The following is a 23,759-nucleotide window of genomic DNA, read 5'->3' on the forward strand; positions in this document are numbered from 1 at the left end:
AATTTTTACGCTTTGAGACTTTTTGTTGTTATTGATTTTGTACGATATTAAAATAAGTTTATCATTCACGCTGAGACAAGTCGTGTGCGATGAGTTGAGATATGAGTGTTAATATTATTTTATTTTTAGCGATTCGCGTGCGACTTTCTAGGCGTGAATAGCCCATTTTATTAAGGAAATAATATCAGGACGCGAGCCGCGTGTCGGTCGTAAGCTTTAAACTGTCTTATGAAACTCCGACCGACGACGAAAGTGTCGGATTCCGATCATCGCGGCTCGCGAAACATGATTTTAAACGCTTATGACACCAATTTGATTAAAAAATAAACGCGGCCCAATTTTGTAAACATTTTTAGTAAAGCATGTTGCGATTCGGTATTAGGCGAATGGTATTTTTGGAGAATATTTGTACAATGTGGAAACCAAAAAAGTTTTTAGACCTTTGTGGAAATTAGAAATAATTTGCGTACCGACCGACTGACCGAGTGTCGAGGGGGAAAGGGGGTTGTAATAATTCTACCTTTTTAAACCTAGCTAAGCCAAAAAATTGAACGCCAATTTGTAATGTAGGCAAGCGACCGCTGACTGGCGACAAGTTTATATATTTGTGATATATAAAGTACGATATAGGTGGTTGTACCGCACTGCAGGCGTTTTCTGTACATACACGGTTATATATTCGTCGTGCATATAGAATATTTATTTCCCATTGTATATAACGTGTAATTATCCGCGACGGGACAGCGTGGTATCGGCCTAAGTCTGAACTAGGAGTTCGGTGTGACGATGTCTCGCCGTCGCTGTCCCGTCGCTTAGTTTAACTAACTATAATTAATATATAACGAAGATGTTTACCTTATTTCCTTTTTTTCCTTTTTTACCTCGTTTTAGATATAAATGAGTCAGTCGAGGCTGATTTTTTTTATCACTTGACTCGTGAGCGTAGTTCACTTATCGTTAGTCGTAGATCTATTTGTTTTCTTGTTATGGTTTCAGAGAACTGTGAAAATTCTTTGTATTATATTATTATCAGAGAGAGGGTGGTTCCGGACCACATATGTTAATATATTATTAATATTGGTAAAATAAAATTGTTAAATATGATTTCGGATGTTTTATTTGATTGTTTTACGTAAACGGTAAAAGAAACGATTTGCTTTTGAAGTAAAACTTCTTTAAGCACGCTTGACTTGGGGAGTAAGCTGTTGAATGCGTGAGAAGAACGTTACGAAAAGTGTAATCGGACGAGTCGAACAGAAGTTGCGAGGGAGATATCAGTTATCATTCATTTTTTTTTTATCTATAGTTAAATTTCTCTTATTACCATCCAGTTCCTATGTTAATACTTCAAAAGAGTAGTTTTGTTTACCGCGCTAGTCTCAAGAGCTACCTGATTCGATTTGAAAAATATATTTCAGTACAGTTAACCTATTTATCGACGAAGGCTACATTACACTTTAACCAATAGAAGCCTAGCAATTAGGGAACGTACCCATCTTACGTGTCCCGCTCAGGGGTAAAGGTGTCTAATACCACGCTTGGTCACAGGGGCGGGGGGAGTAATCTTAGATTATCGTCACGTAGTAGTTAATCTCTGGAAAAATTTCGCGCTTTTTCGAGTTACATTAAAATGTGGCGCTTTTTAGACTCACAAGTGGCACCAATGACGCTGACTACGGCAAACTGACAGTATAACGGATAGTGCTGCTAATTTGGGGGAATTTCCCCCATATTTAGGAATATTTTGCAAATAATGGGAAAGTTTGATACATTTTTAAAGTATTTTTTGAGAACTTTTAATTCGTCAGAACGTAATATATAAAACTAATAAAAAATTCCTCAATTATCAATTGTTAAAAGAATATGTTCAATGAATATAATAAAGCAAAGTATACCCTTTGAAAAATATAAACATATAAAAAATAATCGGACTGATTTTTAAATAATTTTAATTTTAGGTTTAGGGGGTTTTGTTTTAATTTAGGGACTTTTGTTAAAATATTTTGGGAAAAGGTATTTTCAAGAGTTGGGAGCACTGATGACCGAGCAGTGAAGTATGGTTAAAAAATTATTTCAACGATACTTCGAATTACTACGTAAAAACTATTACTACATGTGGTCACCAAGAGTGAGGGGTTAAAATATTGTAAAAACTGGTATCGTGTATAACAAAGTCAAGCCCGCAGTTTCCAACCCACCTGCCCAGCGCTATGGCTTATGTCCAGCAGTGGACTGCGATAGGCTGCAATGATGATGATGATGACGATGATAAATTAATTGTTAAATACAATTTATTATTTTACTACTTATTTCCGTTAACAAGTCCGTCCTTCCGTCTATCAAGATAAAAGTCACGTAAAGCGACAAACAACATAATAGAAATGGCACGCAAATGGCAAATGTCATTATATATATATATATATAAATGTACTGTGTGGCTACGGTACTAAAGAATATAGCCACCCCCTCTCTTCCCGTGGGTGTCGTAAGAGGCGACTAAGGGATAACACAGTTCCGCTACCACCTTGAAACTTAAAAAGCCGACCGGTGGCGGGATAACCATCCAACTGCTGGCTTTGAAATACACAGGCCGAAGACGGGCAGCAGCGTTTTTGGTGCGACAAAGCCAGCCCTGCGGTCACCAACCCGCCTGCCCAGCGTGGTGACTATGGGCAGAGCACATGAGTTTATGTTATTTTTGGCGTAAACTTGTGGAGGCCTATGTCCAGCAGTGGACTGTATAGGCTATAATGATGATGATATAATGATGATATAAATAAATATTATAGTTATTTCATTAAACTAAATCTCAAAAATTAGTACTTTAATGTTTTTAATATTTTTATTCCATTTTTTTTATGTATTTTTTATTTTGGGTATATATTTACAAACTGAAAAATAAAATATTTTTTAATATATTTTTTTAAATAGTAAATATGGGAATAAGATGGGTAATAAGATGCCGTGTGGTGTCGACCGAGTTGAATAGCACCCCATTTCTTCCCGTGAAGGTCGTAAAAGGCGACCGAGGGATAAACCTGGCTCAAAATCATCGTGGGCCTAACCAGTGACGTCCAGAGGGTGGCGCGGAACTTAGGCAACTCTGCGTTTTTCTGAAGAGTGTCCTAGGCGACACTGTCTAAATCTTCTGCAATAGATGGACTAAGGCTAATGATGATGGGTCAAGAGACTAAATTAATGAAATAATTAGAAAGATGTGTACATTATATAATATTAAATAGATAAAAAATAGTAGTCTAAAAGTTCTATAAAATAAATTACAAATATATAAAAAAAAAAATTTAAAATTAAAAAATTGTCTGTTGTTATATAACTATAAATACTATAAAACTTGCAACTGAGGAAAAGTAACAATTTCTGTTTTTTTTTTTCATAAAACTGCATGTCTGCTTGAATGCAGTCGACGATAAAATTATTCCTACGATAAAATCAATGTATCACTAAACAGTCTCTCTGATTTTACCCTGTGATTAAATAGTATTTATAAAAACGTTTACGTGATGATATATTTTATTTCCTTCTTTGCTTCGTATGTCGCCATGTCGATGCCAATAGTACTTTGGTTATTATGTCTTTGTTATGTGGTTCAGACCTACGCTAACGATATGTTGGTAAGTATAAACCCTCCCATTAGCCTTTGAGTGTAACTTCTTTTGATTTTAGAACATTAATGTTGCTCAACTGTTTATGCTTTGTATTTTAAATTTATTGACACTCAATAAAACAATCTTCAAACGATAAACTTTTTGATTTCGAAATTTTTACTAATCGTTTATTATCTTATTATACTTATTACTTACAGTGAATTGCTTAGAATTAGCAGTGATATAGAATGTACAACAATAATGTTCTAAATAATTTTAAGCCCTTTTATTAACAAATAATTTACAGGGTCCAGGAATGTGGTCGCTGATAAGTATAGGCGACTGTTCGTTAGACTTGGAAAATGAGGTAGCGACCTTTGAAGTTAACAAACACAAACTGAACCGCACGCACGACGGCTTCTCCGCTACTATTGTTGCGTCTGAAACTATTGACGATAAATACGGGGTAAGTTCAGGATAACTAAAACATATGTTTCAGAAATAAGTTTAATTTGAACCCTACGCATTCAACTTGTAACATTCCACTACTGCGCATAGGCTCTTTCTCCATAAGTAACGAATGCTATCAGGTGTACATGATAACAACTGGGACCGACGGCTTAACGTTCTCTCTGAGGCAAGGTGGGGAGACCCACAAGGACTGCACGTACTCCCAGACCACGGTAAACATCTGTATGGTCAATACAAAAGTTTGTCATGTGCGGGGATCGAACCCGCAACCGCCAGCCACAAAACAGTGCTGTGACCGTTGCGCCAAAGCGTCGTTATTAATTTATAAATCAATTTTCTCTAATATGATCATTTAATGCAGGGTTTGGTAGAAGTATGTAAGTATGTTGATGGTGGATGCAAGCAGTACCAAGTTGTTTCCGACAACAATGTGGTCAGCATGTTGAACAAGTACTCGAAGGAGAACGTCATTAGTGCTCTTACGTTAGCCAATATCGATCCGCCGGAATTCCCAATCGAAAAGGTAAAAGTAATACTTTTAATTAGACATCTGAATATTTTATTAAGTAATAAAATATTTTCTAGTGTTAATAATTCTTGATAAAATAATATCGAGCTGCGAGACTTGGCATTGTTACGTGTTCATTTTAAGAAAGCCACCGAAAAGTAATAACCTAGGGGAGTTAACATAATTTTAATATAATTAACTTTCTGTCAAGTTAACTGCACCTAGATGTAACCGGTAAATCTAGTGTTAATTTCATTGAGAAATGGCATTTGTAAAACGAAGCGTCTAATATTATATAAAAACCTAGCAAACTTTGTTTTGGATTTTTAAAACCAGTCCTTTGATATCTATTTTCATTTCAGGGAGAGTACCACGTGGAGGACTATGTGTTGGAATACTGCAAGTTGCCGCAAGAGGCAATTTACGGAGAATTCGAAGCTTTGTCATTTCTAGTGCTGAATAACGAAAAAGTCGCTTGCGTTAAATGTGTTTTAGAATTCAATAAACTGGAAGATGAAGACTATTGCAAGGAATAATAAGCATTTGTATTAATGCTATTAATTTCTTTTAATTTTTGTGATTTTCAAATTATTTAGAATAAATTATTTGTATATATTTTACTTTTAATGATTATTTATATTTTTGGCAAGATTATATTAAAAATAAATATATAAAAATTCAGAATAATGGATTTCTCTATAATTATTTAATTAACCCTCAAAATATATAAAGTAACTCTCCTTTTCCTTCATTAAATCACTTTATATTTATGATGAGTTTGATATTATGTATACCTTAGTAACTTCATTATCAGTATTGTAAATGAAAATATTTGGTAATATGCGCTACACGTGTTTCTTTATTGTACACCAATAAAGCAATTTTACGTAGAAACAAAAGAATATTGCTAGGTATCTCAAGGACAGAGTGCATTACCGCTGGACAACGATCTCTTCCAGGTAACATTATACAACTAGCTATGCCTGCGACTTTGTCCGCGTGGAAGTTAACAAAATAGTTATTGTTCAGTTCATATATCAGCTATCTGCCAGTAAAGGTCTCGTCAAAATTGGTCCAGCCGTTTCAGAGATTAACCGGAACAAACAGACGGACAAAATTATAAAAAAAGTTATTTTGGTATATGTACTTTGTATACATCCATATTAATTTAGTAAAAAACGGTTATTTTAAAAGTAAAGTTTTAAAAGTAAAAGACTTAGGTAGGCATGTGATACAAATGAAAAAATAAATAGTAGGTAGGTAATAAAGAAGTAGGTGCGGTCCCCCAACGCGATGTATTTTTTTTTTTTTTTTTTGAATTATTAATACTCGTACATACTTAGGTACTTTAAGATTAAGTTTCTTTAATCATTTTTTACTTTTTAAAGGCAACTCAAGTTATTGTGTCGGGGATTTTTAATTTTTAATTTAATTTTCATTTTATACTTTTTATAGGTACACTTATTATAATGTAGATTTTGTTTCTCCCCACCACATATGTTTGCAGATATTGGGTATTTTCCCCACTTTTACCCCCAGAGTTTTTTCAGGGCTCAACCGATTTTCATCGAACACATTTTGTAATGTGCACGTGATGCGCTTTCATTTGAAACCCCCACTAGATTATATTTATAGACATTCGGTTATTCTTCCCCACTTTCACCCCCTACAGCTTTTAAACGACTAAACCGATTTTCATCAAACATATCTAACAAGACTCGCCCGTAACTCACCTTTCATACAAAAAAAAACTAAATTGAAATCGCTTCATCCATTCGCGAGCTACGGAGCCACAGACAGAAAGACAGACACGTCAAACTTATAACACCCCTCTTTTTGCGTCGAGGGTTAAAAAAGAGGATGACTGTTGAAAATTGCTTTCAAAGCCTAGTCGAATAAAGAAATCTTTAATTTTGCATTTTCGAACTACGCTTCAACTTCAACAACAAATATTTTGTGCATTTACTGATCTTCGTCGTATTGGCCAAAGCTCTGGGCAAATTCGGCGTAATACCTAATGATCTCAATAGAAGTTTTCCGACTATTTTCGATAGGTGAACTTTAAAATGGAGCATAGCTAAACTAAGATTATAACTAATATGCCATCCTATTCCGTTTCAAATGAAATGAAATAAAAACGTTTATTACAACAACAAAAAAAGCTTAATGAGTTAAGTTAGCTGAGGCAGCCATTGTTTTCTGATCTTAAAATACTAACGAATCCTCTGGAGCATAAAATCCATTTATGTCGGTCCTAATTCAAGATAGAAGTAAATTGCCGTATCTCATTCAGCTATTTTTTTATTATTATTATACAACAGCATACGCAACATTGCAACAGCAGCATATAAAGCTAATTCGAAACAAGAATGTTAATCAATTTAAGAAAAGTATTCTTCAAGCAAAAATACCATATTTGTACAAAACTGTACAAAATTACATGAGAGATACAAAAGAATATGGTAGCTCCATAGTAAACCATAATAAACTCATATGGTTTTCCAGTCTTATAATTTTACCATTAAAAAAATATTTAAAAACCTGAAAAATAAGCTAAATATATATTTTTTATTTTAAAACATAAGCACTTACCGTAATCGATATCGTAATCGTATTGCAAGTAGTCTGTGCATCAGTCTAATGTGACTAAAAAAACTGAGTTCAAAGTAGCTAGCTTGATATATGTCTGTAGCAAAAGTAAGATGTCACCCTTGATGTACACCAATTTTTTATAAATCTAGTTACGGAACATGTCATAGGTATATTTATGATCTGGAAAAAAAATACAAAAACTATAAGATTAAGGGTGGAAAATTTGTTGTAGTACGACACCTAATCTCTATTAATCTATAACTTAAACAATAAAATAAATATGTTGTCATTTAGTTAAATAAAAGCTTTAGACGTAAAATCTTCTAAAGCTTCTTATATATGTATATTTTGAAGCATTACTACCACATTTCTACTTATATTTTTATAGTAATTTAAAAGATATGAACTTATTAGATTTAAATGGGACTCATTATTTCTAAAGCTACAGATTACAAGCGATGTAACATTATATTTATGAAAATTGTCCCTTATTAAGATCGTATCTACTTCGTGTTCTCACGAACGCGTGTTCGCAAATACATGTAGAGATACAATAACTATGAATCAATCTAACTCTATAAACACCTCTGTACACGACACTAATTTATAACTTATTAAACTAGAAGTGTTTGTCTGTTTGTTTTTTACACTAATCTGAACCTTTTATCATTTCAGAATGAAGATTAAAGAAAGAGTTTCTACAATGTAAAGCCTTCTTCATCATCTTTAGTATTGGCTTTCAATGACACAAAGCGAGAACGGATGTTTCGCCAACGTCACATAGAATATTTAAAGCAAGTTTGTTGTGAAAGAGGACAGACTATAAAAAGAAACACTACGACCCATGAAGCGTAACTGTCGTGGTAAATGCGGGTGAATTGGCACAAGCAGTTCAGTGTTCAAGGCCAAACATAGTATTTATAAAGTGTCAGGGCATATCTATTTTATTTGCTCAGCCTGCGTGTCGCCATGTTGAGGTTAACATCATCGCTACCTTTAATTGTTTCTTATGTCCTTCAGATCAAGGCAAATATGTTGGTGAGATGATATTATATTATTTTTACCGTAATAAATAGGTTTGCCCTTCACTTTTTTTTTTATGTCACTAGGTCGGCAAACAAGCGTACGGCTCACCTGATGGTAAGCGATTACCGTAGCTTATAGACACCTGCAACACCAGAAGCATCGCAAGCGCGTTGCCGACCCAATCCCCAATCCCCCGCAGGAGCTCTGGTCACCTTACTCACGAACAGGAACACAATACTGCTTGAAAACAGTATTATTTTGCATATACTTGAAATGAATCTCCGAAATGTACCTATAGATACACACGTTTAACTTTCGATTTGTATCTTAATAGACAATTAGTTTTTTGGCGTTTGTTGTTGTCACGACAAGATTTATATATAAGAAATATAAAAATAATAAAAATAAGCTTATCAATTAAAATGAATAATATCTATATACCAAAAATATGGCGTTTCGATCATGAAGTTCTACTTGTTAGGTAATAAGTTATGTTGTACATGATTCACGATTTATATTACTGAATGTATTACTAGCTTCTAAAAAAATTTGGTCGTGGTAATAGATGCAACTCCTTTGTAGAATCGAGTAAAAAAAGCTATTAATCATGCTCTATCTATTTATATAAATTATATATTAGCTCTTCACCTTTACTACATAAATATTGTATATGACAATTAATTAGTAACCTTAGTAGACGACCCGTTGGCGCAACGGTCACAGCACTGGTTTGTGGCTGTAACGTTGGCGGTTGCGGGTTCGAACCCCTCACATGACAAACATTTGTATTGGCCATACAGGCGTTTGCCGTGGTCTGGGTGTTTGTGCAGTCCTTGTGGGTCTCCCCACCATACCTCGGAAAGCACGTTAAGCTGTTGGTCCCGGTTGTTATCAGTTGCACCTATCGTTCGGGATATTACAGGATGAAGCGTAGCGTAGGTACTATAGGTACTCATTTGTACTATAATTTTAGTTGTTAAAAGTCATACATTATAGTAGGTACTTATAATATGTTCTGGTACACTCCAACAGAGGAACGCTAACGATAATAAATGGATAAATGGATCAATATTAAATACAATTTCAAACTCATTTTGTTACAACAGGGTCCAGGTGTGTGGTCGCTGACGAGTTTAGATAAATGTTCTATAGAGTTAAAAGAGGAAATTATAACACTTGATCTCTACAAGCACAAACTGAATCGCACACACGACGGAATCTCCGCCGATGGCGATTTTCTGAACGACATCGGTGATAATTATGGGGCAAGTTAATAATAAATAAAAAATAATTTGGGTTTACCTCAGGCGACTAAAAAGTCGCAATAAGCATCTAAACAAAATTAATTTTAAATTATTTCAGAGAATTATTTTATGAGTAGACAACCTTAGGATAGTAACTTTAATTTAATGTTTAGGCACTTGTGGAAATATGTAGGTTTGTCGACGGAGGATGCAAGCCATCCCAGGTGCTCTCAGACAACAGCGTAGCGAACATGATTCGACAATACGGCAGCAAAGAGAATATTATTAACGCGCTTACATTAGCTAACATTGACCCACCGGAGTTTCCGATCCCAAAGGTAAACATGTTAAAATATCTATTATTTTTTAAGAAACCACAATTTAAAGATTGTTAAACAGTAGCATATATACTCGTATGGTTATAATCACAAATACGATCTTTATCAAGAGAGTATAAGGGTACATTACCTACGACAAATTTAACTTGGCGTAACCAAACTTTGATTTTTTCCTACACTGTAACAAGCTTGTCTAAATAAATAAAGTAACGACTAACGGCCAGTTTCAATTTTCTAAGAGTATCAATCTCTGAATTTGCTTACTAGATAAATTTGCTTTAGATAGTATTTTGATGTAAGCTCCATATAAATTGTGTCAAAAATATATCGCTAGTAGGCAAAACCTAACCCGCCTGCCCAGCGTGGTGACTAAGGGCTAATACACAGGCCGAAGACAGGCAGCAACGTCTTCGGTGCGATAAAACCAGCCCTGCGGTCACCAACCCAGCGTGGTGACTATTTTTGGCGCGAACTTGTGGAGGCCTATGTCCAGCAGTGGTCTGTATTAGGCCGAAGTGAGTGAGTGAATAAGGAAAACAGGGAGGAGCACAGCTATTATCTAGCATGCTTCTGAGGATTTTATTAAGCTTTTAATTTAGAATTCCAACTAAGAAGTGTGAGCAATTGTTAAATACATACACATTCGTAGCTATATTTCATATAATAAGACGCACGTCACATGTCTGTAACATAATATTTATTCACAATATTTTAATGTTCCAGGGAAAATATCACGTAGATGATTTCATGATTGATTATTGTAAACTGCCCCGGGATGGTTTTTACGGTAAATTCGAAGGCGTAGGGTATTTAATGCGCGGATCTGACAAAGTCGGCTGCATCAAAATGGTTATGGAATTCAATAAATTCGATGATGACAACTCGTGTGATGATTGATGGTTTCTAGCGTTTTTGATAAAAATTTTTATTATATTTTATTGTTTCAGTAACTAATTTTATTGTTTATATGTAAGTTGAAATAAAAGATATATAATCTGAACGTCGTTTCATTATCTTTTGATAATTTACAAAAAAAGAATTACTTTAAAAATTAAAGTTCACACAACAACCGCTATTCAACCTCCTCGCTACTACAATTTTATCCAAGCCGTGATATAAGTATCAAATTTTAGTGCATTACTTTCTCACAGAGTCCAAAGTGCTAACCAACAACCGCTCTGGTGTAGTGGTGCGAATAGTCGACTAAAATACCGACGGTTCGCGGGTTCGATTGCTATTTCCTGCCGGTTTTGATGTCTGTCCTTGTGGGTCTCCCCACCATGCCGCGTTAAGCCGTCGGTCCCGGTCATTACCATAAATACTTGATAGCGATCGATACTCACGTAGTAGGAAATATATCCACCGACCGGCAATGAAGTAGTGTGGTGGATTAAGCTCCAATCCTTTTCCTACATTGAGGTAGAAGCCTCTTACTAGCAGAGGGATGTTATAGGCTGAATCGTATGTAGGTAAATAAATCTTGTTATTTTTTTTCCATATTAGTAAATAATTTATTTCATCAAGCAACTCGAGTATGGTAGAAACAGTAAAAGTTTATGTAACTGATAAACTGAGGTAAGCCACAGCATGAAATTTCCTGCTCAAAATCTGGAGCAGCCCGACTGGGGTAGTACCACGACCTTACAGAAGATCACCGCTAAATAATACTGTTTTCAAGCAGTATTGTGTTCCTGTTGGTGAGTAAGGTGATCAGAGCTCCTGGGGGGAATTGGGGATAGGGTTGGCATTAGCTTGAGATGCTTCTGGTATTGCAGGCATCTATAAGCTACGACAATCGCTTACCATCAGATGAGCCGTACGCTTGTTTGCCGACCTAGTTATATAAAAAAAATGTTTTTTTCACAATTGTGTCGTATCGGATAACACTATTTGTGGGCACATAAAAAGAAAACGATGGATTTTAATACTCTAGTAATTGACTCAAGATGACGCACTAGATTTTTATTCTAACTCCTTTACTGTACATTCCGTTAGACTTTGGAATTCCCTACCATATGAAATTCGCGATTGCAAAACACTATCGCTATTTAAGATAAGAGTGAGAAAATTCTACCTTAATCAATCCTAGTCTAAAATCAATTTAATTAAGTGTCCTTATGCGTATTAGAATATATTATCGTATGTATTATATTACGTATCGTATATGTGTATGCGTGTATGTATAAGTATCGTATTATTTGTATCTACGTGTGTATACATTATTATGTATGTGTGCATATATATATTTTATAATTATGTATTTATTGTATATTTTTTTCTTAATATGTTTAGATTGTGCACGCTAATTTTGCGACTGTTTTATAAATTTCCTGTAGCAGGACTACTGGAAGAGATTCCATCATGGGATAAGTAGTGCCTATGTACCAGCATTGTTTATAAGAGCTATTTCCTTTTGCTATCCTAGTGTACATAAATTGTTAAATAAATAAATAAATAGATTGTAACATTGTAACAAATTATATACCTATATAAATAAATATTTATAATATTTTGCTTTATTTAAATTAGATGAATCAAATTTAAGATAGATAACAAGCCGCACATAACTTCCTCTGCAATAGAGTGGTTTGAATTGGAACAAGTTACCAAAAGAAATTGTTTTGGCCACTTCAGTTAATGCTTTCAAAAACCCATTCAATAGCTGGTTAAAATCAGAGAAGCTGTCACTTCTGCGAAAATGATTTTTTCAACGTAATTGACATAGACACACCAGCTTATCAGCTGCTCGTCTATAAATTTAATTTATTTTTGATAAATGAAATGATTTTTTTTTTTGATAAACTAAATGAATCAAAAATAAAGATAGATATTTGTACGGGTTAACGCAAATTGAGCAATGTGATTGTCTTGCAAACTAATAACCTCCTTAATTTAGCTGATTTATTACGAAATTGTTATTTGACTGATGCAGATTTCTAATGAAATTGTTATTTGTTTGCTGCGGATGACGTCTGTACTTCTGCCTATATACACTCAAAATAATCTTGATAAACTTAAGTGTTAATTCGACTTTCATTGGGTTTGGTTTCCCTGATAACCTTCCCTCACATGTCATCTCTCACTCAACCATAGACAACCATACAGCACCATACAGTTTTTTTTGGTCCTTCGAGGAAAAATAAATATTTCTTCGAGAAAATCACTCAAGAAAACATTTAATCAAGGCTATAAACTCCACGAATTTCAATCGACATTTGGAGAATCCAGATACAGTGGCCACTTCTTCTTCAAAAGTTCATGTCTCAGACAAAACAGAAACAGAACAGTTTAGTGTTGCAGTAAAAACCCTTTTAACACATCTGGATTAATGTTTATCATTGATTTTGAAATAGAAAAAAAAAACATTCGTTTAAAAATCTCTTTATTGCGATAGTACGCAGTGCACTGTTACAGAGAATCATCCCAACGTCTGGTTACAGAAATGAATACATTGCAAGATATCGTCCGCTAAAATCGCAATTATTTACTTAACACCCAAACATACTTGTAGTTATTATTTTGAAACTCTTAATATGAAAAACTTTTTTAAATATATTTAATGAAGAAAAAATGGATATAAGATCGTATACGTATGCGAGTTTAGCAGTCGATATCGAGTCTTTGTCCGGTCAGATTGTCTAAGCGAAGCTACACTACACGTATTATATAATTTAGTCAAGCACGGAGCGCTTACACCAAGTACAAGCCTTGTTTCACGTCAACGTCTAAACACTTACTGATATGCTCCTTAGAAGGTAAACCTCTATGTACACAATTAATAGGAAACGCGTAAACAAAATTATATTAATGTATAGTATTAAAAGAGGTATATGTTGCAGCTAAATTGTTTAATTCGCCTTTTTATTGACTAAATAATCTTTATAATAAACGGTGCCACTTGAGAGCACTATTTGAATGACATTCGGCTATTTAAGCGAAAAATATTAAATCTAACTTAGGATATGATTAGGGTGATTAATGTAAACATATTGATAAAAAAAATATATCCTATTTCATAAAAAGATCGCAACTGGTCTTATATATTAATTATTTTATGGCTATATTAGCTGAATGTACCAAAGAGGACATAGCTACCGTAAAATTAGCTACAAATAACGTAAAATTTAGTGATAAGACTAGGCAGTTAATAAAAACGCAAATTAATGATTTTATTTGCGACATATAAAAAGGAAGGTAAAACAAGACTTATAAAAATGATGAAACAGTATCTTTGTACGAATGTCCTGAGCAACTGCAGCGCACTCTGTGCATTTGGCACAACAATAATCTCCTGACGCACATTAATTAAAGATAACATAATCATGTGGCTAGTTCGCAACTGGCTAGTAGTATTGTTAAATAAGTTGAAGGCATTTGAGTGACTAAAATAGTGGCTACAGTCCAAAATTCTCTAGTCCATCGATTACAGTACTAGAACTAACTTCTAATAAGCTAATAATAGCCTAAAAGACATAATTTATGAACGAACCTTAAAAACTTTGTCATATTTTCAATAAATTTATTATCTAGTGATTTTGTGAATCTACCCGCATTTTAAGCTTTCACGAGCATAGTAGAGAGTAAATCGTCAACACGTCTGAACTTGTTATTACAGTTCATTAGAAGTATCATTTGTATTTTACAGTGACTTGACCAAGTACTAAGCGTAGTGCGAACTAGCCTTCCACTGACATCGAAATATAATCATAAATGATACATGCTTTTTTTTTAAATAACTTCTCTTACCAGACATCACTACACAGACATTTAAAAAGTATTATCTCGTATATATTAATATAAATTATACAAATCATGACATCTGATGAGAACAATTGCAATAGAAAATCAACCTACGCGTCACAACATACGCGCCGTAACGATCTAAATGCAAAAAATATTAAAAAAAAAATGAAATTGACAATTTAAAAAATTCGTAATAATTACAAAATAACGTCTAACCGTCACGACGCACCGACATGTCAACACGGATACTAAACATATTTACAAAGAAACGTACAAAAACGATCAATGAGTAACAATAGTGCGGGCTCCCGTGAGATTCCCATTAAATTATATCTATATAAGGTGTTCGAATCCTAACCGCGTTCCTTCAAATGAAAGGTTCTGTCGGCGCAATAGATCACCTCCCGCGTTAAAAACAAAACATTGTATAAATAGACGAGCTACTTTGATAGACTCGTTCCGCATGATACATTTCATAGCGCGTAAGCACGGCTATAATTTATAACATTCTACGAGTGAAAGAATTTGTTTCCATACACAGTTCTTAAGTTGTATGCGGCAGTTAGTATTAATATTTCACTTTATCAATGTTTTATAGGGGCAAAAAAAAAGAGTTTTGAACGGTTACGCAGAAGTACCTTGCCAGAATAGCTCGTAGTTAAGTAATAGTAAATTTAAAAAAAAAGTTAGAAGTTTTATTTTCACATGGAACGTCATCTCTAATACCCACAGAACCCCTATTTGAAGGAACGCAGTCAGTCGAACACCCTATATAATAGTCTAGAACGTCGAACTACAACTACGCTAACTTGTGATGATATAGACAATTTACACACGTAACGTTTAAACGTATAAAAATAATAATGAACATTCGAACGAAAAATATTCATAATGGAACATAAAGTCTTTACACAACAGTAACTTATATAAAATATTTACAAATAACCAACGTAACGATATTTCATTTATGTTTATTAACAAACTACATTACATACAACCATATATGCTACATATTACATACAAAAAGTCACTCATAGAAGCGGTGGTTTGACTTAGTCGTATCTAAAGTATTGCTTCGGTTTGACTGATTTTTTGTATATAGTGTAGTTATATGTGATTTAATCAACGCCTCTAGCTTGTATCGTCCTTTATATATTGATAGCTAGTATACGATACATCGCTTAGCGTTCGGTGTATCTCAACCTTAGTATGAAATCAATTTTGATCACTAGAACGCTATCGTGAAAATTATTATATTTTATCTCTAAGCGGAGATATTCGTTTTTTTTTTATTCTTTTTGAAGTGAAAACTTTTGGCGCACCGCACACACATTTTTTCGTAGGTAGTAAATTAGGCTGATCCGTCACGCTCTGAGGTGAAAGGCGCGATCGGGCGAACTCGGTACTTATTAAGTTATTGCTTAATTGCAATTGCCCATAAAGTTTTCACTTCTATCTTGCTGTGTTAAGCACACTATTTTTTACAATTAATATGATTGTAAAATTACTAATTATAGGTATTGTTATTTTGATGAGTTATACGTGTTCATAGAATATTTCTGTATGTATTAACGTTTATTATTATTTTTTTATAGTTTTAAGAAATAAAAATTATAACGATCTTATTTTGATATTGCATAGATAACAGTAATGTTTATGAAATTAGTATAAATAATAACGTAAGTCATCTATGTACGTGGTTCTGTGTTACGCTTGTGTATGTATCACACGTGTGACAAGATATTTAATACTAATCAAAGTTAATATGACTTTCTCTTGTTTTTCAGATTTAAAATAATACAATATCTCTGCAAAATAATATCAAGTTTTATTTTTATCGACTGAACTCAAATATACGACGCGTTAGCGCAGCGGTCAGCACTGGCTCACGACAGACATTTTTACTGGCTATAAAGATGTTTACCGTGGTCTGGGAGTTCGTGTGTGAGTTTCCAGACCCCCAATACAGGAGCAAATGCTACTGGAGGCCGTTGAAAGTTAAGCGTCTATTTATTTATAAATAGGAACACGCGTTACTTAGACAGCGAATGCCGCGCTACTATCAAACAAAACCAAGTTACATATTTACAAGTGACACGCACACAGCGCCGCGAAACAAGATGGCTGAACAACACGTTATTCATACTGAAACTATACTTTATTTCACGATCGAATCAATTTCGAACATCCTGAATCGTTACGCCTAAATCGTTTACGGCCAATCGTACCGGGACGGACAAACGGAACGTAATTGCAATATTAATATCATATTTTTATCAACAAACACAGTAAAGCAACACCAATTTTGATATGTCGCGACACATTATCTTCATACGTACTTCGATAAAACGAAAATTAAATCAATGCAAGGAAAATAAATCTTTATTTTTTTTTCAATTAAAATTTTGTATAAATTTTAAATTAAATACAAATATACAAAACGAGAGTGGGTCCGAGAGGTGTCCAGTCATGTGCCCCTGGACCCCTGCGCCCCTTAACCCCTGTGCCTCGGTGGCTCTACTGCAGACAAGCCTGCAGTTTTTCGATCCACTCCTGCGCCGCGGTCGCATCACTTGCACAGAAGTTATAAGTTCGTCTGCTCGTCCGCAGCTGTGGATATATAAAAGAATTTTAATTCGTAACTACTAACATAATACAAACATACTATTTAATATCTGAGTGCCTAGTGCGAGTTTTATTTACAGAAGAATGACAGAAACGCGTTTATACGTGAAGGTTATTTTGTATGGGAATTTAAACAGTGCAGCCTAGACGATAAAGAATAGTATACGATACAATCGATATAGAGTCATCTAGCGGCAAACGCGAGAACTCGGTTGAGAGCCCGAATTTCCCATACAAAATGAAGTTAAAATTTACGCCCGTTATTGCAAGACGGATTAAACAAAACTCGCACTAGGCACTCTGTAACGACAGTAAAAGGAAGTCTAGCTGTAACACGTAAAGGTAACTTTAATACATAATAATAATATGATATACATTCTAAAGCAGAGGTATATTGTATGTAAGTATTTTTAGGAACTAGAAAGAGATGTAATAGGCAATAAAACCTCATATGACAAGTGGTAGGATAATGTGATCGGTGGTAAGTGGAAAGAGCGTGTGAATGGTGAGCGTGTGAATGGTAAGTGTGTGAATGGTGAGCGTGTGAATAGTGAGCGTGTGAATGGTGAGTGTGTGAATGATGAGCGTGTGAATGGTGAGCGTGTGAATGGTGAGCGTGTGAATGGTGAGTGTGTGAATGGTGAGTATTGAGTGGTGTGGTGGGTGGTGTGTGGTGAGTGTGAGTATGGTGGTGAGTGTGAGTGGTGAGTGTGAGTGGTGAGTGTGAGTGGTGAGTGCGAGTGATAAGTGTGAAGGATGAGTTCGAATGGTGGATGGGATGGGAGTGTACTCACGTCGAAGAAGGAGCGATCGTCGCACTTCTTGGGCGGGCCGGGAGCGGGCGGCGCCTGACTCACCGTCAGCACCTCTGCTAAGTCTGGAAAGATGCATTATTTCACTGTTTTTTAACTTACTATTATTATTTTATACTACTTGGGTCCTTTATTTGAAAAGCTGATGTTGGTAATTCGTAATCTGCCGACTACGGACTAATTTGTGAAAAGTAGATCAACCTCCAATCTTTCTCTTTTGTAAGAGAAAATACTCTTGGTTAGGAGTATAGGACCAATTTATTTATGTATTTAATAAAAATTTACATCATAATAAATCATAAACACGGGTTGTTTTACAAAATAATGTTTAAATATTAATAAATATAATAATGTCCCGTAACTAAATATAAATTTACTTACCAATGAACCCCTTGCAGTGCGAATCTTCCATCGCGTCATAGTATCGCAGTTGATGCTTTATCGAGTCAAGCACGAACCATCTGAAAAATGATTTGTAATTAAATTATTATGTAGCTTCGTAAATTGCAGTTTTTTATTTTTTGAAACGAATATTCTATATCTTCTCTTTTTTTAAATTAAAAAGTATATTTATGGTGGTATAGTTATTTATGGATGGTATTTGACAAAAAACCCAATCATACTTAATCATCACTTCAGCCTATCGCAGTCCACTGCTGGACATAGGCCTCAACAAGTTCGCGCCAAAAATGGCGTGTACTCATGTGTGTATGTGTGTTGCCCATAGTCACCAGGCTGGGCAGGCGGGTTTGGTGAACACAGGGCTGGCTTTGTCGCACCGAAGACGAGTAGCAGCGTCTTCGGCCTGTGTATTTTAAAGCCAGCCGTTGGATGGTTATCCAGCCATCGGTCGCCTTTTAAGTTTCAAGGTGGTAGTGGAATTGTGTTATCCTTTAGTCGCCTCTTACAACACAAACGGGAAGACAGGGGGTGGCTATATTCTTTACTACTGTAGCCACACATCGACTACTTAATAATTTGATGTTTTGAGTTTATTTTTACTACTTGACAAGCCACTAAAATTTACGAGTACACAGTGATAATTGGACCAAGTTCTACGTTCTAAGCTGTACCTCTGTTTCCATCCTTTGAGCAAGGCGCCACGCTTGTATAGGTGTCCTTCGTGAGTGCGGTTCTCCGCTACGTTGGAAGAAAACTGCTCGTAGTATTGTTGGGATGATGATTGTAGTGTTGCCACGCCTAAAATAATAAATATATTATTTTAACCGCCTTGGAAAAAATTAGGTTTTCTCTTTAGAATCGTTTGTAGGTATGTAAATGAAAGTCAAATATTAAATTTTTGTGCTTAAATTATTGGTAACTGATGAATTATTTATCGTAGTGATGTACGAATTAGTGGATATTTGGTAAAAAACAAGAGCATACTTCGTCTAATAAGTGTACACCGCTTAAAAACGTCAGACTCTACTCCCAACTCCTCCTAGGAGCTCTGGCTACCTTACTCACCACAGGAACGCAACACTGATTTATAGCAGTATTATTTAGCTGTGATCTTCTGTACGGTCGAGGTACTTCCCCTCCGCTACCTCACTCCCGGTAGCCCCAGCTACCTCACTCCTCGCGTGTACGCGGTGCGAGCTGTCAGCAAGTGGTAATTTTAAAACTGAGTAGGGCACAGCAGGAATTTCCTGCTCAAAACATGGAGCAGCCCGACTGGGGTAGTACCTCGACCTAACAGAAGATCACAGCAAAATAATACTGTTTTCAAGCAGTATTGTGTTCCTGTTGGTGAGTAAGGTGACCAGAGCTCCTGGGGGGATTGGAGGTAGGGTCGGCAACGCGTTTGCGATGCCTCTGGTGTTGCAGGCGTCTATAAGCTACGGTAATCGCCTACCATCAGGTGAGCCGTAAGCTTGTTTGCCGACCTAATGACATAAAAGTGGTATAGAGCGAGCTACCCAGGGGCGCGCCGCGCTCGCGGTCGGGCGGCGGCGGCGGCGGGCGCGCGCAGGGCGCCGCCAGCAGCTCGGCGCAGCGCTCGTGGCACAGCGCGGCGCAGTCGGCGCAGCGCGCGCCCTCGCCCAGCGGGCCCCACAGCAGCTCGGCGCAGTGGTCGCAGCGCGCGGGCGCGGCGGCGGGCGCGGGCGCCCAGCGGTGCGCGCCGCCCGCCCCCGCGCCCTGCCCCCACTGGCGCGCGCGCGCCAGCACGTCCAGCGTGGCGCGCCGGTGCGCCGCGCGGCTCAACACGCGCACCAGCCCGCTGCTCATGGACGCGGCGCGCTGCACGCACACAGGCAGGCAGGCTCGAATATAGTGGAAGTATTTAGAAGGTTTTTTTTTTTTAAATAAAATACACTGCTTTAAAGCAATATATAGAAAAACTTTACTAAGTAAAATTACATATGATGAGTTGCACACACCAATGACCATAGAGTTGAAGAGAAATAGTTTATGATACAAAGTACAAAATTAAAAATGTCTTTATCTAATTTCATAAAATTACAAATACTAATAGTTTTAATGATGGCCATTTCATCATGAGCAATGATACTAACTATATAGTACCAAAGGTTTAGCAGCTCTGGATAAAGAAAAAGTACAAATCACGAAAAGCATGTACGAGTAACAGTTTATGCATCAACTGCAACTAACTAAGTATTGTACAACACTATACAACCGCCTAGTTGCCTTTGTGGCTCACTTCTCTCTTCAAAAAAAAACCCAAAATTCGTTTCTTCGCTTAGATTGAAAATTAGCTGGCAACAGTACCAACAACTATACCTCTATATCAGTATAATTTTAAATAGACGTAGACACAAAAATTTAAGCTTTCATAATAATAATAATGAAACCTGTAACTCCAACGTGTTGGGCAACTCCAGCTGTTCCCATCGCACTCGCCACTTCTGCGGCAGATGTCCTAACTCCAGCTCCAGCTGCCTCAACCTCTCCAGTAGACCGGTGAAAGCGTCCGGCATGCAGCGCGATATACTATCGTATCTGTATAATAGTTTTATCGCTTATTAGTATTTTAGAACTTATCACTCTTCTTGACAGTATTTACTCCTATCTAAAAATAAATAAATAAAAACAATACGAACAACTAGAATACAAAAATGATATGTATTTATTGTATATAGGCTGTCCGAATGCTAGCTACGTTCCTTCGAATGAGGAAAGAGTGTAGCAGTACGGGTCAGATGCCCCTGGGGAAATTTATGTCAAAATTTTGATAACGAAATCACCGTCTTAAGAGGAACCTTTTCCTAAGTTACCACATATCTGAACGCGCTAGTTAAAAAAAAATTTTTTTTTTCGTTATCAAAATTTTGACATAAATTTCCCCAGGGACATCTAACCCGTGCTTATACTGCTACACTCTTCGTAGGTGTTATAAATCGTGGTCCACGTGAAACGTGATCTATTACACGTACAGACCCCCCCCCCCCCCCATTTGAAAGAACGCAGCCAGGAGTCGAACCCGCAACGCACCCGGCCACGACGAGGCGGCGCGGCGCGGGCGGCTCGTCGGGCCACAGCTCGGGCTCGTAGGGCGCGCCGTGCGCCAGCTCCTCGCCCACGTAGTACTCCCACAGCTCCAGGCTGCTCACGGCGCTCACCGGCCGCAGCACCTGCCGGCAGCGGCGCAACGTCTGACTCGCACTTCCATGACTACTACCCTTCTACCACTAGATCCACCACGACCAAACCAGTAAAAGCGACTGGTGTACGAAATAAATGATTGAAACGAAAAAACTAATACGGAAGATTTAGTAAAATTCTAACTAACAAATTTGAATAACTAAATAAATCAAAAACGAGTGTGCTTTAGATCACACGACTGAAGTAAAACTTCTTTAGCTCCATCTACTTATGTCCCTCTCAATTTCGGTTCACTTCACCCGATCACACTTCTCGTACCCCTCTCGTCACGCATTCGCCAGCTTACTCTCCGTGTCAAGCGGGCGTAAAGAAGTTTTACTTGCCTAAAATCAATATGACTATATGACAAAAGTTATTTGAAACAGCACAAAAAAAACTTCTTCATTCCCAAATTAATTCCGAACCAATTTAATTGACAAATTTTTACTCTTACTCTAATATCCATAAGAATTTAAGCAGTAATGACATACTAAAATTATTAAATATCATTCCTATTTATTTTTCAAACATTTATACAATTCTCTAAATTATAGATTTTCATAGATGGAAAGCATTCGGACGGATAATGCAACACATTAGCAACACATGTCTGACACAGTAACGATTTATGGCAATCGGTTGGGGAACCGTATCTCTATGAGTGATGGAATAATTACCAAGTTATACGCACTGGGTCATAGGTCGCCGACCGCTGGTGCAACGCAGCAATAAAAAGTTACAATAAACAATATAAACATTCACAATCACACACAGGTGGCCCTAGGAGCGTTCACCTTGGGTATCACAACACATTGAGTTCGGCTAGTTGACCTTGAAACGAGCTTAAGCAGACTCGAGTGAAACGAACCACGGGAAAAAGGGACGCATGCGCCAGTGATATCGCAGCCCTAGTAACTTTGAAAAATCTCATATAACCAGTTATATCCGGCGAGCGGGGATTATTTTTGAAGATTACCTTGCGTCGAAATAAAAATAAGGTTGTAAGTAAAGGTTGTTACCGGGTTGTCGAGGTCAGGCGTGTAGAGTAGATTGTAGAACAGAGGCGAGCGCTGGTGAAGACGCTCCACGTACTCAAAGAGCCCTAACGCCGAGCGCGCCTCTTCACCCTCAGCGCCACCCACCCCCGTACCGCCCGTTTCCACGCCCTGAGGGTAGTCAAGTTAACATTGAGATAGGTGGTCTATACGTATGTTTGCCATCCTATCGTATAAAAAAAGTAAATATCGAAAAGCCAAGAAGGTATCTATCAGTACATCTATCTATTTGACGACGCGTTGATGTAGTGGTTATAGTTCATAAGCATTGACTGTTGCTCTGGCGGGTGCGTGTTCGATCCTTGAGCTCATTGCGATATTTGTTTTGGCCATATATGGGCGTATGTGCTTGTATATTGTGTGTGTTGTCAGACCCCCGACCCCCGGACGCAGGAGATAATCCTAGCGGTGCCGTTGAGTGTGAAGCGTTTATTTATTTATTTATATGTACATGTGCATCACCATCCTCGAGGCGTCCGCGCGGCGCTCGTCGGGCGCCAGGCCCAGCTCCCAGTACGTGTGTACACCTGCACACCTGCACACGTGCTCACCATCCTCGAGGCGTCCGCGCGGCGCTCGTCGGGCGCCAGGCCCAGCTCCCAGTACGTGTGTACACCTGCACACCTGCACACGTGCTCACCATCCTCGAGGCGTCCGCGCGGCGCTCGTCGGGCGCCAGGCCCAGCTCCCAGTACGTGTGTACACCTGCACACCTGCACGCGTGCTCACCATCCTCGAGGCGTCCGCGCGGCGCTCGTCGGGCGCCAGGCCCAGCTCCCAGTACGTGTGTACACCTGCACACCTGCACACGTGCTCACCATCCTCGAGGCGTCCGCGCGGCGCTCGTCGGGCGCCAGGCCCAGCTCCCAGTACGTGTGTACACCTGCACACCTGCACACGTGCTCACCATCCTCGAGGCGTCCGCGCGGCGCTCGTCGGGCGCCAGGCCCAGCTCCCAGTACGTGTGTACACCTGCACACCTGCACACGTGCTCACCATCCTCGAGGCGTCCGCGCGGCGCTCGTCGGGCGCCAGGCCCAGCTCCCAGTACGTGTGTACACCTGCACACCTGCACGCGTGCTCACCATCCTCGAGGCGTCCGCGCGGCGCTCGTCGGGCGCCAGGCCCAGCTCCCAG

The 23,759-nt window shown here is 37.6% G+C and overlaps 3 protein-coding genes across 3 annotated transcripts in view; 2 read left to right on the forward strand and 1 right to left on the reverse strand.

Moving 5' to 3' along the window:
• Nucleotides 1-3,534: 3,534 nt before the first annotated feature.
• On the forward strand, nt 3,535-5,199 carry LOC123662881. Its single transcript, XM_045597662.1, has 4 exons — nt 3,535-3,632; nt 3,913-4,071; nt 4,438-4,599; nt 4,947-5,199. The coding sequence occupies exons 1-4, from the start codon at nt 3,561-3,563 to the stop codon at nt 5,118-5,120; spliced, it is 567 nt and encodes a 188-aa protein (XP_045453618.1). The 5' UTR covers nt 3,535-3,560; the 3' UTR covers nt 5,121-5,199.
• A 2,924-nt stretch (nt 5,200-8,123) lies between these two features.
• On the forward strand, nt 8,124-10,770 carry LOC123662894. Its single transcript, XM_045597674.1, has 4 exons — nt 8,124-8,214; nt 9,309-9,467; nt 9,620-9,784; nt 10,508-10,770. The coding sequence occupies exons 1-4, from the start codon at nt 8,146-8,148 to the stop codon at nt 10,679-10,681; spliced, it is 567 nt and encodes a 188-aa protein (XP_045453630.1). The 5' UTR covers nt 8,124-8,145; the 3' UTR covers nt 10,682-10,770.
• Nucleotides 10,771-16,891: 6,121 nt separating this feature from the next.
• The window catches only part of LOC123662618 (myotubularin-related protein 5), a 113,078-nt gene continuing 106,210 nt past the window's right edge, over nt 16,892-23,759 (reverse strand). The window contains exons 34-41 of the mRNA XM_045597434.1: nt 22,587-22,733; nt 21,418-21,557; nt 20,778-20,925; nt 19,881-20,205; nt 19,038-19,164; nt 18,346-18,425; nt 17,947-18,029; nt 16,892-17,137 (exon numbers count right to left, since the gene is read on the reverse strand). Of these exons, the coding sequence (XP_045453390.1) occupies nt 17,045-17,137; nt 17,947-18,029; nt 18,346-18,425; nt 19,038-19,164; nt 19,881-20,205; nt 20,778-20,925; nt 21,418-21,557; nt 22,587-22,733 (1,143 nt within the window). The 3' untranslated portion in view covers nt 16,892-17,044. The remainder of the gene's footprint in view (nt 17,138-17,946; nt 18,030-18,345; nt 18,426-19,037; nt 19,165-19,880; nt 20,206-20,777; nt 20,926-21,417; nt 21,558-22,586; nt 22,734-23,759) is intronic.

This window comes from Melitaea cinxia, chromosome 19, assembly GCF_905220565.1.
Source record: "Melitaea cinxia chromosome 19, ilMelCinx1.1, whole genome shotgun sequence".
NCBI lineage: Eukaryota > Metazoa > Arthropoda > Insecta > Lepidoptera > Nymphalidae > Melitaea > Melitaea cinxia.